At 33.0% G+C, this 14,613-nt stretch overlaps 1 protein-coding gene across 1 annotated transcript; it reads left to right on the top strand.

Annotated features, from left to right (window-relative positions):
- Nucleotides 1–9,103: 9,103 nt before the first annotated feature.
- Nucleotides 9,104–11,865, top strand: LOC129880596 (serine/threonine-protein kinase RIPK-like). Its single transcript, XM_055954686.1, has 5 exons — nt 9,104–9,674; nt 9,761–9,896; nt 10,472–10,608; nt 10,818–10,941; nt 11,078–11,865. The coding sequence occupies exons 1-5, from the start codon at nt 9,300–9,302 to the stop codon at nt 11,593–11,595; spliced, it is 1,290 nt and encodes a 429-aa protein (XP_055810661.1). The 5' UTR covers nt 9,104–9,299; the 3' UTR covers nt 11,596–11,865.
- Nucleotides 11,866–14,613: the final 2,748 nt, after the last annotated feature.

The following is a 14,613-nucleotide window of genomic DNA, read 5'->3' as shown; positions in this document are numbered from 1 at the left end:
TGCCATAAGGAGATTACAGCTGAAATAGGGATGCAGGAGACAAGTATAACAATTAACAAATCACTGTACCTGCATCTTATGAAATAAAGTCATGCATATCATCATCGTATACCGTACCCGGCCTATTTTGGGACTCGGTGTTATAATTATATCATGATATCATCATATGTATATATATACCGTACCCATCCCTCTAGCAAAGGACTCGATGAATAGAGTAGTGTACACTTATACCTTATACTGCCCATTATGGGACTCAGTGCCATAACCATGTCAGTGCATCATCGTATCATTGTATACATATATCATACCCGACTTGGGATTCGGTCAAAGATGTATTAACAATATGCACGGACAGAGTAGTGAGTAACCATATGCAAATTAAATCATCATCTAAGACTCAATAGAATAGTCAAGTGAACCATCACCTGAAGATCAGGGTAGTAATCGTCTTAAGTACCCTTTACATGTCATTAGGGATCATATCAAATGGAGTCTCAGGAATCATAGACATGTATCAAGGCAATGCTAAACAGCTTATAGAATCAGAGACATTTGTCATTGTAGAGTCTTTAAGAATATGAGCTTATATATCTAATTGCTATTCAACATATAGAAGGCTCGAGGATAATAGCTCAACTACTTTAGGAGTTTTACCGTCAAGAAGTGACTAATAGTCATGAATCATACTCAGAGCTTATGAATGGAATTACCCCCAAAGCTCATATCATATATCACTTGCTAAGACATGCCAAAAGAAAAGAGGGATAGGCTTTACATACCTTTTATGAATTAACCGTAACCAAGCTTGCTTCGTTACCCGTTGAACCTATTTAACACGAAAGTAATACTATTATTAATAAACTACAACTTTCTAACTTATAAATCTACAACCAACTACCCATAGGAATCATTTCCTCGTTCACACTTCTCGATTAGTATTTTGGTTAGTTAAGAACTTTAACGGAAATCGGGCAGTATGTCCCCTATATAACTTGCCTAATTCGGACTTTCAATTAAACTCCAATTAACACAACCATACCAGAAACAACAACCACCATCCATATACAATAAAACTACTTCAACATTATTCAATACAAGTTTCAAATAGCCCACCCAAAACCACGACATCAAAATATAGTTTTCGATCTTTATTTCATAAAATCACAACCACACAGAAAAGAGCATAACGTGGCTCGAATAGCAGCACTTATACGCATTTATAACCACCTTTCCAGCCCTTCAACATATACAAATTACCTTCAAACACAATACCATAGTAACGACAACACTAACCAAATTTTAATCCAACTTAGAACGGCCTTAATTCTGTCCATTTACAATGTCAACAATAACTATGTAATTTTCTTACCTCCAACATCACTTAACATAATTAATCTTTCCATTACAACATCATTAACTCCAATTTGAAAGGAAGAAACCCTACCTTAGAAACTTGGCTCTGCAACTCGACTGAAAATTGATGGACTTCTCGTTGAACTTTCTTATTGCCCTAATAATTAATTTACGTTGTTAAACACCTTTATTTGATTGAAGAATACCTTAAATAATTAATTTATGGATCAAAATTGGAGGACTTACCTTGCTGCAGCCCTTGTCGTGGCTTTCTCTTTTTCTTTCTCTCTATTTTTCTCTAAGCTTGTCTAAGTGTAGAAGATGAGAAATGAGGGCTTAGTCATAGTTAGACATATATATATCCCTCCCTTGAGAGTGACACGTGTCATCCCCTAAGAGTGACACTTGTTATCCCCTAAGGGTGACACGTGTCCAGCCCCTAAGCATCCACCTCAGCCCCTACACCTACCTAGATGCTGCCACGTGGCGGAGTGGGGTCCATCTTAGTAGGTGCATCACCTACTCACTCCAAGTAGGTTCATCACCTCCTTATTCAAAGTAGGTGCATCACCTACTTACTCCAAGTAGGTGCATCACCTACTTACTCCTTTTTCGTGGGTTCGTAATCTCATCTCACTTTAAGAACCTACATAATTCTTGCTACTTAAGATCGACATGTACTCAAGTAGCTTAATTATGTAAGACATACAAGTCGGTAGCTTACGCAAGTAGGTTGATTACCACGACTCATTATTTGGCCTCCAACTCCTTTCAAATCCCTCTAAACCTATTTCCAACCATCACTACTCACACAGAACTTTAGGGATAACATGGATCACATGTCAACCTTTCAGAAAAAAAATATTTCGATGTACAAAAGTGAGGGGTATAACAAAGTTTTCCTTTGAATTTTTCATAGTAAACTTATATAGGATATACTCGATCAATCGGTAGATGCAATATCTTTGAACCATCGAACGTTTTTGTATAACTAGACAACATAAGTCACACAATTAACCCTCAGCCATCTATGGTTCTCACGATTGTGTTTGTTTCAGCTATGAACACCGCCTGGTTTCGTGAATGTATAGAGAATAGGCCTTTACCGTTATTCTCCTTAAAGCGGCTTATACTTCACACTCACATAGGTGATTTCTAAATGTGTAGTCCTATAGACACATTATCTAGTCATTTTCTGCCAGACTTAGATAATCATTAAAAAACTTTAATATTTTATTAACTCATTAAAAAGCCTTAAGATTTTATCCTTGTTTTTTAACATTGTCATCATCACGAGAATGAGTTGAGTTATTTGACAATGTTGAACCGCTATTCATAACTTTGTTTGATCTCTTTGAACTTAGTTCTTGGAATCTCCAGTCTACTAGGTAGAGTTACCGCCATGATGACTTGTCCTAGGCCTTAACTCCATTCCCCTCGATGATCTTTCAACAGCCTCTCTAGATAGTCCTTTTGTTAGTGGATCCGATACATTATCTCTTGACTTTACGTAGTCAATAGTGATAACACCACTAGAGAGTAGTTGTCTAACAATATTATGTCACCGTCAAATGTGACGCGATTTTCCATTATACATAACGCTTCCTTCCCTACCTATTGCCGCTTGGCTATCACAATCTATACATATAGGTGCCAAAGGTTTGAGCCAAATGGAATATCTTCCAAGAAATTTTAGAGCCATTCAGCTTCTTCACCGGCCTTGTCTAAAGCTATAAATTTAGATTCTATTGTAGAGCGGACGATGCATGTCTATTTTGATGATTTCCAAGACACTGCTCCTCCACCAACGGTGAAAACATATCCACTTGTGGATTTAACTTCAGATGATCTGGTGATCCAGTTTGCATCACTATATCCCTCAATTACTGTGGGATATTTATTATAATGCAAAGCATAGTTTTGGGTGTGTTTCAAATACCCCAAGACTCATTTCATTGCCATCCAATGAGTTTGATTGGAATTAATCGTGAATCGACTCAGCTTGCTAATAGCACATGCTATATCTGGTTGTGTATAATTTATAATATACATCAAACATCCCAAAACTCGTGCATAGTTCAATTATGAGTCACTTTCACCTTCATTCTTTTGAAGTGCAAAACTTACATCAATTGGAGTTTTTGCCACATTAGAATTTAAATATTTAAACTTATCAAGTATCTTTTTAATATAATGTGATTGTGATAATGCTAGACCTTGTGGAGTTTTATGGATCCTAATTTCTAAGATCAAATCAACAACCCCTAAGTCTTTCGTGTCAAATTTGCTAGCAAGCATACGGTTCGTAGCATTCACATCGGCAATATCTCTACTCATTATTAACATGTCATCAACATATAAACAAACAATGACTTCATGATTTGGAGTATTTTTAATGTAAGCACATTTGTCACATTCATTAATCTTAAATCCATTTGTCAACATTATTTGGTCAAATTTTGTATGCCATTGTTTAGGTGCTTGTTTAAGTCCATAAAATGACTTAACAAGTTTGCACACTTTCCTTTCTTTACTAGAAACGACGAAACCCTCAGGTTGTTCCATGTAAATTTTTTCTTCCAATTCTCCATTTAAGAAAGTCGTCTTGACATCCATTTGATGGATTTCAAGACCATATACGGCTGTCAGTGCCACTAACACTCGAATAGATGTTATCCTTGTTACTAGCGAGCATGTGTCAAAGTAATCAAGGCCTTCTTTCTGTCTATATCCTTTGACCACAAGTATTACTTTATATTTGTCAATAGTGCCATCAGCTTTCATTTTCCTTTTAAAAATCCATTTTGATCCTAGAGGTTTATTTCCAGGAGGAAAATCAACAAATTCCCATGTATGGTTGTTCAAAATTGATTGAATCTCACTATTGACTGCCTCTTTCCAAAATGCTGAATCAGAAGAAGACATTGCTGCTTTAAATGTTTGAGGCTCATTTTCAAGCAAGAATATCACAAAATCTGGTCCAAAGGAAGTAGATATCCTTCGACGTTTGCTAGGCATTGGATCCTCTTCGGTTGGTTTACTTTCCTTTGGTTCTTCTCGCGGTCGTTTAAATCTTTCACTTGAGGACTCACATTCTGTTTTATATGGATAAATATTTTCAAAGAATTCAGCATTATCTAATTCAATTACCGTATTAATATAAATTTTGGGATTGTCCGATTTGTGAACCAAAAACCGACAAGCTTTGCTATTTGTAGCATAGCTAATAAAAACACAATCCACGGTCTTTGGTCTGATTTTTACCCTTTTGGGCAAATGAACTTGGACCTTTGCTAAACACCCCCACACTTTGAAATATTTCAAGTTGGGTTTTCTTTCTTTTCATAGTTCATATGAAATAGATTGTGTTTTGTTGTGGGGCACCCTGTTGAGTATTCGATTAGCTGTAAGGATAGCTTCCACTCTAGAAGTTTTGTGGTAAATCGAAACTTATTAATAAAGCATTCATCATTTCTTTTAATGTTCGATTTTTCCTTTCCGCAATTCCATTTGATTATGGTGTGTAGGGGGCAGTAGTTTGATGAATAATTCCATATTCTAAACATATCTATGCAAAAGGAGATTCGTATTCTCCACCCCTATCACTTCTAATCATTTTTATTTTTTTATTTAATTGATTTTCCACTTCGTTCTTGTATTACTTAAATGCATCAATAGCTTCATCCTTACTATTAAGAAAATACACATAACAATATTGAGTGCAATAGTCAATAAAAGTTATAAAATACTTTTTTTCATCATGAGTTGGTGTTGACTTCATATCACAAATGTCTGTGTGAATCAATTCTAAGGGACTGGAATTCCTTTCAATAGATTTATAAGGATGCTTAGCATACTTATACTCAACACATACTTGACATTTTGATTTATTGTACTCAAAGTTAGGCAATATATTTAAGTTAATCAGTTTTCACAAGGATTTATGATTGACATGTACTAAACGTGAATGCCATAAATTATTTGACTCAAGTAAGTAAGAAGAAGCTTGAACTTTATTATCATCAACAATCATTACATTTAGTTTGAAAAGACCCTCAGTGAGGTAGCCTTTTCCTAAATGCATTTCATTCTTACTAATAACTATTTTGTCTGAAACTAGAACACACTTGAATCCATTTTCTATAAGAAGACCGACAGAAACCAAGTTCTTTCTCATTTCTGGAACATGATAAACTTTGTTCAGCGTCACCACCTTGCCGGATGTCATTTTTAGAAATACTCTAACATATCCTTCAACCTTAGCCGTTGCAGAATTTCCCATATAAATAGTCACATCAGGTGCAGCAGGGGAATAAGTGGCGAAAGCTTCTCAGACCGCACAAACATGCAACGTAGCTCCTGAATCAAGCCACCATTCTTTGGGATTTCCTACCAGGTTGCATTCCGATAGCATTGCATATAGATCATCCATGCCTTCTTTATTCTCCACTATATAGACTTGTCCCTTTCCCTTGTCCTTTTTTGGGAGACGACAATCTGGGGCTTTATTGCTAGCTTTTCCACAATTATAACAATTGCCCTTGAATTTTTTCTTGTTCTGCTCCTTATTCTTTCCAAAAGGTTTCTTCCCTTTCTTATTCTTTGGAGAAGCATCTTCAACGATGTTCACTCCCACAATCGTTGAATTTCCACGCGACTTTTTTCGGCTGTTTTGTTATCTTCCTCAATCTTGAGACGAATCACAAGATCTTCCAACTTCATTTTCTTGCGCTTGTGCTTTAGATAATTTTTAAAATCTCTCCACGAAAGAGGCAACTTTTCTATCATTGCAGCCACTTGAAATGCTTCATTAACTACCATACCTTCAGCAATAAGGTCATGAAAAATAAGTTGTAGTTCTTAAACTTGGGTTCGAACGGTTCTGCTATCTATCATTTTATAGTCTAGAAACTTAGCAACCATAAATTTTTTCAAGCATGCGTCTTCAGTCTTATACTTCTTCTCAAGTGCATCTCACAATTCTTTAGAAGTTTTAATAGCACTGTAGACATTGTACAAATCATCATCTAAAGCACTTAGGATGTAGCCCTTGCATAGAAAATCCGCCTGTGTCCATGCTTCAGAAATCATAAATTTTTCATTGGCCGGCATATCAACAACAGGCATAGGAGGGTCTTCGTTGGTGAATTTCTGCATACCAAGAGTGGTAAGACAAAAGAACACCATTTTCTGTTATCCTTTGAAGTTGGCTCTAGAAAATTTCTCTGGTTTTTTCGTCGGTGGCACAGCAGTGCGGCTTGTTGCAGCAACAGTCGCAGCAGTAATAGCAGTTTCATTTGTCATTTTTTTTCACTATCAAAATAGACAAACTTTCTTAATACTTCAGAATATCAAACTTTTTACAACAACAACGATGAAGTTTTTATATTCTTCAAATCGTTGTACAAGTATGAACTTTAATATTCCAACAAAGTTTTTATACTCTTAAAGTCAGAATATTCATTTCATATGGAGTAGAAAACCACACAAATTTTAGTCTCCGAAATAGAATATAGTTTAATATGAAAGAAAACAAAATAATAATTTCTTTAAGATTGTTAGTAATCTGTATTGTAAAACGTTGAAACAGTAACAATAATTTCTGAAAATAAAAGACAGAAACTGGACAGAAACTGAAAATAAGAACAATATCTGAAAATTTATGTAAGAACAAAATCGAGCCCACTGAATGCACAGTGTGCTCTTAAGAAAATTATCTCCCTCAACGTACCCGAGGTTTTTGGAATATTTCCTCCCAAGATAGAACGTTTTACTCACCAAAAATAGCGGTACAACAAATTAAGGTGACTGCTAACCACTCGAAGACAGTATATCACACAGATTTTTTTAAGAAGTGCAGAAAATAAGAAGAAAATGATTGTCAGAAATTTTTCGCAAGGAACAATTCTAAGGATCAACAGAAATATATAGCTGTTTGCAACTTTTCAGAAAAGGTTGCAACCTTTCGAAAAATTCTACCTATTGGGAAAAGGTTTGCAACCTTACGGAAGTAAATGTTTTAAATTAATTCGGGAAAGAAAAAAATGGATTGGGTCACGGGTCAGGATTTTCAATTAATTAATCCAAATCCAAATCCGAAGCCGAAGCAAAGCGACGACGACGACGACGCGAGGGGAGACCCTTTTCTTGATCCTTTATCAACATGAAAGAGTGCTTCTACTTTTAAGTAGGAGACCTTTTCTTTCCACCACTTATGTGGGACAAATGCTTAATTCAAAAAGCAAGAGGGAACAACTCATTTTCCCTCCATTTTTCATTCAACCTATCAATTAAACCCAACATATTATAAGGTCATTCACTATATCTCTAGCATGAATTATGAATTATTTATTATTAGTATAGAAGGAGATATATAGCCTGTTTGGATTGACTTATTTTAAAGCAGCTTATAAGTTGAAAACTGCTTATAGGTTAAAAAAAATGTAGGTGCAGGCCAATTTTGTTTTTTGACTTATAAGCTGTTTTCAACTTATAAACTGCTTAAAATAAGTTCATTCAAATAAATCCAACTATTTATTGAAGCTTATTTTAAGCACAAAATAACTTTAAGTTGGTCAATCAAATACTTAAAAAAAAAAAATAACTTATAAGTCAATTCAAACAGCCTCATAATCAAGCAATTGAAATTAATTACGTTGGAAACAGCTTTCCGCCAAAAGCTTCCAAAATCATGCACATAGAAACCAAGTCAACTGTCAACATAGGGGGCAGGCCAGCAACCAAGTAATTTTTTTTCAACAAATACCTATGACTTCTTCTGCTACACCTCTGGTTAAGAATCCTAGTAGATCTAATTTGTACTTGTACAAGTTTTATTTTTTACTTTGCATTGCCTTATACTGTATTTATATACTTTACAGTAAAAGAATGATATTATTTTACTTTTATTAATTTTAATAGGTTAATTATCATTTCTTACAGATGATCACTTTATGTTCGATCTACAGTAAATGACAAATATCAGCTTAAGTTACACTAATAATATAACAATTTAGTACACGTATTATCTATATATATAAATTAAATTCTTTACAAATTAATGTACATGTTCGTTCTTTCATAAAGTAACCGATATATATAAATTAAATTCTTTACAAATTAATGTACATGTTCGTTCTTTCATAAAGTAACCGATATGATAATTTTAATTGATCAGATAATATAAAAGGATTTACATTGTTAGGGGTTGTTTAATAGCTGATTTGGATGTGATTATTTTGGTGTTAAATATTTATAAGTAATATCATTTTTGTTAGCTAATTAGGAGGTAAATTATTTATGCATGTATAAAATTAATATTGTGTTTGATTTGCTATTTAAAAACCTGCATAACTATTACATTTATAAATTATGGGGTAATCTATATATTATTTTACATAATATAAAAAATAAAATAACTAATATATATATATATATAGCTAATAAATGAATAATTAATTTCAGCATTAAATATGCATAAATTTCTTTCTAACTAATACATATTGTAATTACGTTTTTTACTTTATCACCACGTCTTTATAGAGAAAAAAATGTTAGTGGAAGTGCACATACATACACGCGCTTATAGCGTGGGAAAAGGAAAAAGTATTCACCAAAAATACAATTGACTTAATATAACTCAGCAAAATACAAAGTAAATATATATAATATAAAATTTTTAAAAAACACGTTAGTACTTGAGGTCATGGTATTTATTATTTAAATAAAGGTGTTGGGAACCTCTTTCTTTGTATCTGGTATAGAGAGCAGTTGGGTAGGAAATATTTGAATATTATTAGCTCTATTGCCCTCTCTTCTTTTCTTGCTCATCAATCAACAAGACATTTTTCTATATAAACCTGCAATTCTTTTCAAGGCATTTAATTTCTCTGAGAGAATATTGAACATCTTTCATTTTTATTTCAATTGAGATAATTAAAGTGATGAAGATTACGTGGGAATCTATAGTTCCTAGCTGTTGTAAAGCCGAAAATCCAACGCCAAAGCCAATTAAGGAGATAAAATTAGTGACGAAACAAAGTTCATTTCATAGGATTTCAATTTCTGATTTCAGCGGTTCGACGATTTCAGAGGACTTATCAATATCTCTAGCTGGTTCAAATCTTTATGTTTTCAATCTTCAAGAATTGAAGGTGATTACTCAGAATTTTTCTTCGAGTAATTTCCTTGGTGAAGGAGGCTTTGGACCAGTTCACAAAGGTTTCATTGATGATAAACTTAGACCTGGTCTGAAAGCTCAACCTGTGGCTGTAAAGCTTTTGGATTTAGATGGCACTCAAGGTCATAGAGAGTGGCTGGTAAGACATGAATTACGTACCCTTTAATTAATTACCTCTAACTTTTAATTATATATAATTTAACTTTGTCATACTTGTATGAGCAGACAGAAGTGATATTTCTGGGGCAATTGAGACATCCACATCTGGTGAAGTTAATCGGATATTGTTGTGAAGAGGAACACAGGCTGTTGGTGTATGAATACATGCCCAGAGGCAGCTTGGAGAATCAACTCTTTAGAAGTATGTTATAATCTTCTCTCTTGTTTTTACCATTACCTAATATTTTAAGTAATTACATATATATGCTACATAGAGAATTACATCATCTATTGTTAAAGACAAAAAAAAAACATCTTTTTGCAAAAAACATCATCAAGTCGATAGATCTGTAAAGAATACTATTCGTGTCTTTTTTGCATTTCGATCGATCTGATTTCTTTCACGTTTATAATTAGTAGCTGTATCCCACATAAAATTACCACTTGTCCAATATTATAGAAAATGTACTGTAAATGTTTGACAATTGACCGTAGCTTTCACTTTTACCAACTCTGCTTATGAAACAGAATCAGTCAATTCAAGTTTGGTGGAAAAGCAATTGTGAGTTGATTCTATACGTAGAATTGTCTCACTTCAAATCATTATTATTATTATTATTATTATTATTATTATTATTATTATTATTATTATTATTATAATAATCATTATTATTATTGTATAGATATTAAAATATATACAACTTGTTCACAAACGTAATACAAGATTTGAAAAATGATAATATGTTCAATTAAATAACCATCTTGTAAATGTTGCAGGATATTCTGTATCACTTTCATGGTCAACAAGGGTGAAAATAGCACTTGGAGCTGCAAAAGGCTTAGCTTTCCTCCATGAAGCTGAAAAATCGGTCATATATCGTGATTTCAAGGCTTCAAATATTTTGTTAGACTCTGTAAGTATTTTTTTCTTAATTATTTGCTTAACTTATTATATACATTAATAATTTTAGTTTTTTTTAATATACTAGTTGATGTGCAAAAAGTTACCATTGACTTTGGCATACCAAACTTTGTACATGTCACTTAAAAATAACATAGTTTTTTATGTTATCATGTCACTTAAAAATTAAGACTTATTAATTTCATTTGTCCTTTTCTCCAGGATTACAATGCCAAACTTTCAGATTTTGGACTTGCGAAAGATGGTCCAGAAGGAGATGATACGCACGTCTCCACCCGAGTCATGGGAACACAAGGCTACGCTGCTCCTGAATACCTCATGACAGGTAATGTTTCATTTATTAACAAATTTGAAATTAGTTACGAACTTCATTGCTAAATAGATTTAACAATAAATAAATTTGTTGTTTAACAACAAAATTTATCCATTGCTAAATTGGTAACGTCTCTGAATTTTCACAGGTCATTTGACTGCAGCTAGTGACGTATACAGTTTTGGAGTAGTACTATTGGAGCTTCTAACTGGCAGAAGATCGGTAGATAAAAGCCGTCCAAACAGAGAGCAAAAATTAACAGATTGGGCAAGACCACAATTGAAAGATCCCCGAAAACTACATAGAATAATGGATCCAAGGCTAGAAGGTTTATATTCAGAAGAAGGGGTTCAAAAAGCAGCATTAGTAGCTTACCAATGCTTAAGCCACAGGCCAAAGGCTAGACCAGAAATGAGCACAATTGTGAAAACATTTGAATCATTGAAGGATTATAAGGGTATTTCAACCATGACATTTGTGTATATAGCTCCAGTTGAAGACAAAGAATTGTGCAAAGAAAGTCCTCAAAGGGAAGTGAAGAAAAGAAATACTTATTCTCATCATAGAAAAAGTCGCCAAAATTCAACAATTAATTACCCAGAAAAGGCTCTACACAACAAATTAAGTCCAAATTCACCATTGCGTAATGATTTCCACAGAGCTTAATATTGAAGACAAAATTGTATAGGTCCAGGTAATACATCCACATTTTTCTTTACCTGATAATAGTTTAAGACAAAACGAAAAAGCTTGATTTTTTTTTTCATGAATGTATTTATTAGAAGTTTTTGTTTTAATCATGATAGAGATTTGTTTAGCAGTTGAGCAATTCGGAAGAAAAATCAGTGTTAGTGAAGACAAGGCAGATGTCAACTTTGTATATGTTACACATTTCCTTTTGGAGTTTTTAGTAATATATACATACGCTTTAATTCATTTTTAATTTACACCATCAAGTCATCTTTACCTGATCTAACAAGTACTTATCTTACTTTCAAGATTTCGATTTCATATTTTAATGAGGCTTACTTATATATATCCTTTACCCCTCGTATAAAACTTAAACTCTTCCGTAAAGCAACATTACAAAATTATCAAATAGCAACTAAGCAGTTATAGTGATGCCACTATATCCATGTCGACATGCCAATAACTAAAAATGATTTTGCCTCTAATTTGAGAAAAGTTTAAGTTGTACTCAATGATGATATAAAGTATTTATGCGATCAAGAATTTACTGTCTCAGATTAAAAATTTATTAATAGAATAGTGTAAATTTTTTCTTACAGTAATCAATGTATAACATGTTTAAAATTCATTGTATCAAGTCTCCTTTTCTCATGATATAATATTGCCAATGATCATTATATCAAATCAAGGGACATATATCAAAATATTATTTAAAATTTGTTTTAAACGTGATATAAGGAACCACTAAGTTACGTACCAGTAGGCAGTGTTCAAATATAAATGATCAAAGATTAAGGTTCATAAGTAGACCGTCGGACAATATTTCCTCAAAGACGTGCATATATAGACATATTTTATTGTAATATGTTGGATAAAACGCCTTCAAATAATTAAATCCTACCACGAGGATGCCAAACAACGTGTCAATGGTTTGCGGGGTATCTGCAACTTTTTACGGCCAACTACTTTAACATGACATAAAATTTGAGATCTTTCATTTTCAGAAACATGGTTACTAGTTCGGATAATGATTATTTAGAAACTGTTATAAATAATATAGGTCAAGTGGATGTCCATTGTAGCAATATTTTTTTATTCAAAGAATATATTATTGTAGTAATATTTTTTTATTCAAAGAATATATTATTGTAGTAATATTATCTTGTTCAAGAAATATGTTATTCTTATTTGTGTCTATAAAAGACATGCAAATGTAAAAAAAAATATACAATTATCTCTACACAAAAATAATTATCTCTTTTTCTTTTTGTCTTACTTTTTTGCTAATTTGCTAAAGTTAGTTTGTTTTATAATATGTTATCAGCATGAAACTCCGTTATCTTGAACTATTTTAAACATATAAAGAAAGTAAAAATTATTTATTAATAATAGAAGAAACGGGAACAATTTTGTTTTGAAAAAAAATATTATTGTACAAGATCATGCATAACCCGATCTTACTCATCCGGCAGGTTTGAGAGGATTTTTCTTCTTCTCTTGTTTGTGTTTAAATTATATTTTATTATAAATGAGAGAGAAGCCTTGCTTTACAGTTATATGTATCGATTTTATTTAATATATAAATAGCATATATTTGCTAATAGATGACCCAAAAGCTTTTCTGCCAATATATTATTGGTAGGTATTGTTCTTCCCTTGTTTGTGTGATATGTTGGTGCAGTGATCAAGTATAATTAACCAACAACAGTACGTATGACCAAAGATAAGGAAGGAAAGACAATACAAGAAATTTATACGTGATCATAATAAAGAATTATAATTATTCATGTTAGTGAAATGTATGTTTACAATCCTTTATAAAGTTTGTGGCTTTATTTATATTATTATGTGAAAAAAAAATTAAACATTGAGATGATCATCACAGGAAAAGTTATGTGAATCTTGTACTTCTTATTTTTAATTTAATATTATTATCATTACTTATTAGTAACGTAATTGGTTTTGCTTATTTAATTTGAGAAACCTAAATGGTTCAGATATCAATAAGGCAAAGGGATATACCTATTTGATTCAAATAAGATTTTAGGGTCAAGTCCCATCGATTTATGGCCTAGGACGCTTTTATATGGATAAGACGTTGAGTTTGAGTCTCAATGCACCATATTGATGATATAATGATGCCAAAAGCAAAATATTGTGCTTTTGATGAAAAGTCATGAAATCTATTTCACAGCTCCATTTCTGTAACGACCAGACTAGACGTTATTTAAGATTAAAGGAAATCAACAAGAATTTTACTCGATTGGGTCCCACCATCCCGCCAAAGCAGGATGGTCCCGCCTCAGCGGCGCCGCCAGAGCGGGAGGTCATGGGTCAGAACTTAAGTCGCGAATTTCTTATTTCTTCCACTTCTTTCAAGTGTAAGTTAGAAGCCAAGGTTTCGACAAAACCCTACAAAAAGGCTACTCTTGACTTGAGAAGAAGAGGGCAGGGAATCTCAGCAGTTGGAAGGCTTAAACCAGTGGAATTCAATCTGGCCTTGCCCGCAGGACATCTAGAACAAAATGATTTCAGCAACATTATTTCTCAACAGTTGCTTGACGCCTAGGTAGGCTAGACTTCTCTTTTCTGAGTAGTAAATCTATACCTGTTATGTAGTATAGAAGGAATTTTAACGAGAAATCGTATAATTAAGCTATGGGCCATGGGTCAGACAAAAATTCAATTGGGTTAGGGTCTAATTTGAATGTGACCTGGGTAAAAAAAAGGTGTTGTAAGGATTGGAGAAGTGTAAATATGGTGATATTATTGCATGCAGACGGTTATCTTATAACATACTTAGTATTATGTGCAGAGATAGATAAATAAGTAGATTTTTGAAGATAAACCCTAAGGTTTGGTAGTGTGGGTCTTGGTTTGGTTCGCAGAATGGTCTTAAGGGTGTAATTGTGTTCTTATGATATGCCTGAATGTGTACCGATAAGGGAAACTAGTTAGTTTTTATATAAATGATTACTTTTTGGCTTGCCCTGT

Source organism: Solanum dulcamara, chromosome 2 (assembly GCF_947179165.1).
Source record: "Solanum dulcamara chromosome 2, daSolDulc1.2, whole genome shotgun sequence".
Lineage (NCBI taxonomy): Eukaryota > Viridiplantae > Streptophyta > Magnoliopsida > Solanales > Solanaceae > Solanum > Solanum dulcamara.
This window is presented reverse-complemented; position numbering and strand designations above follow the sequence as displayed.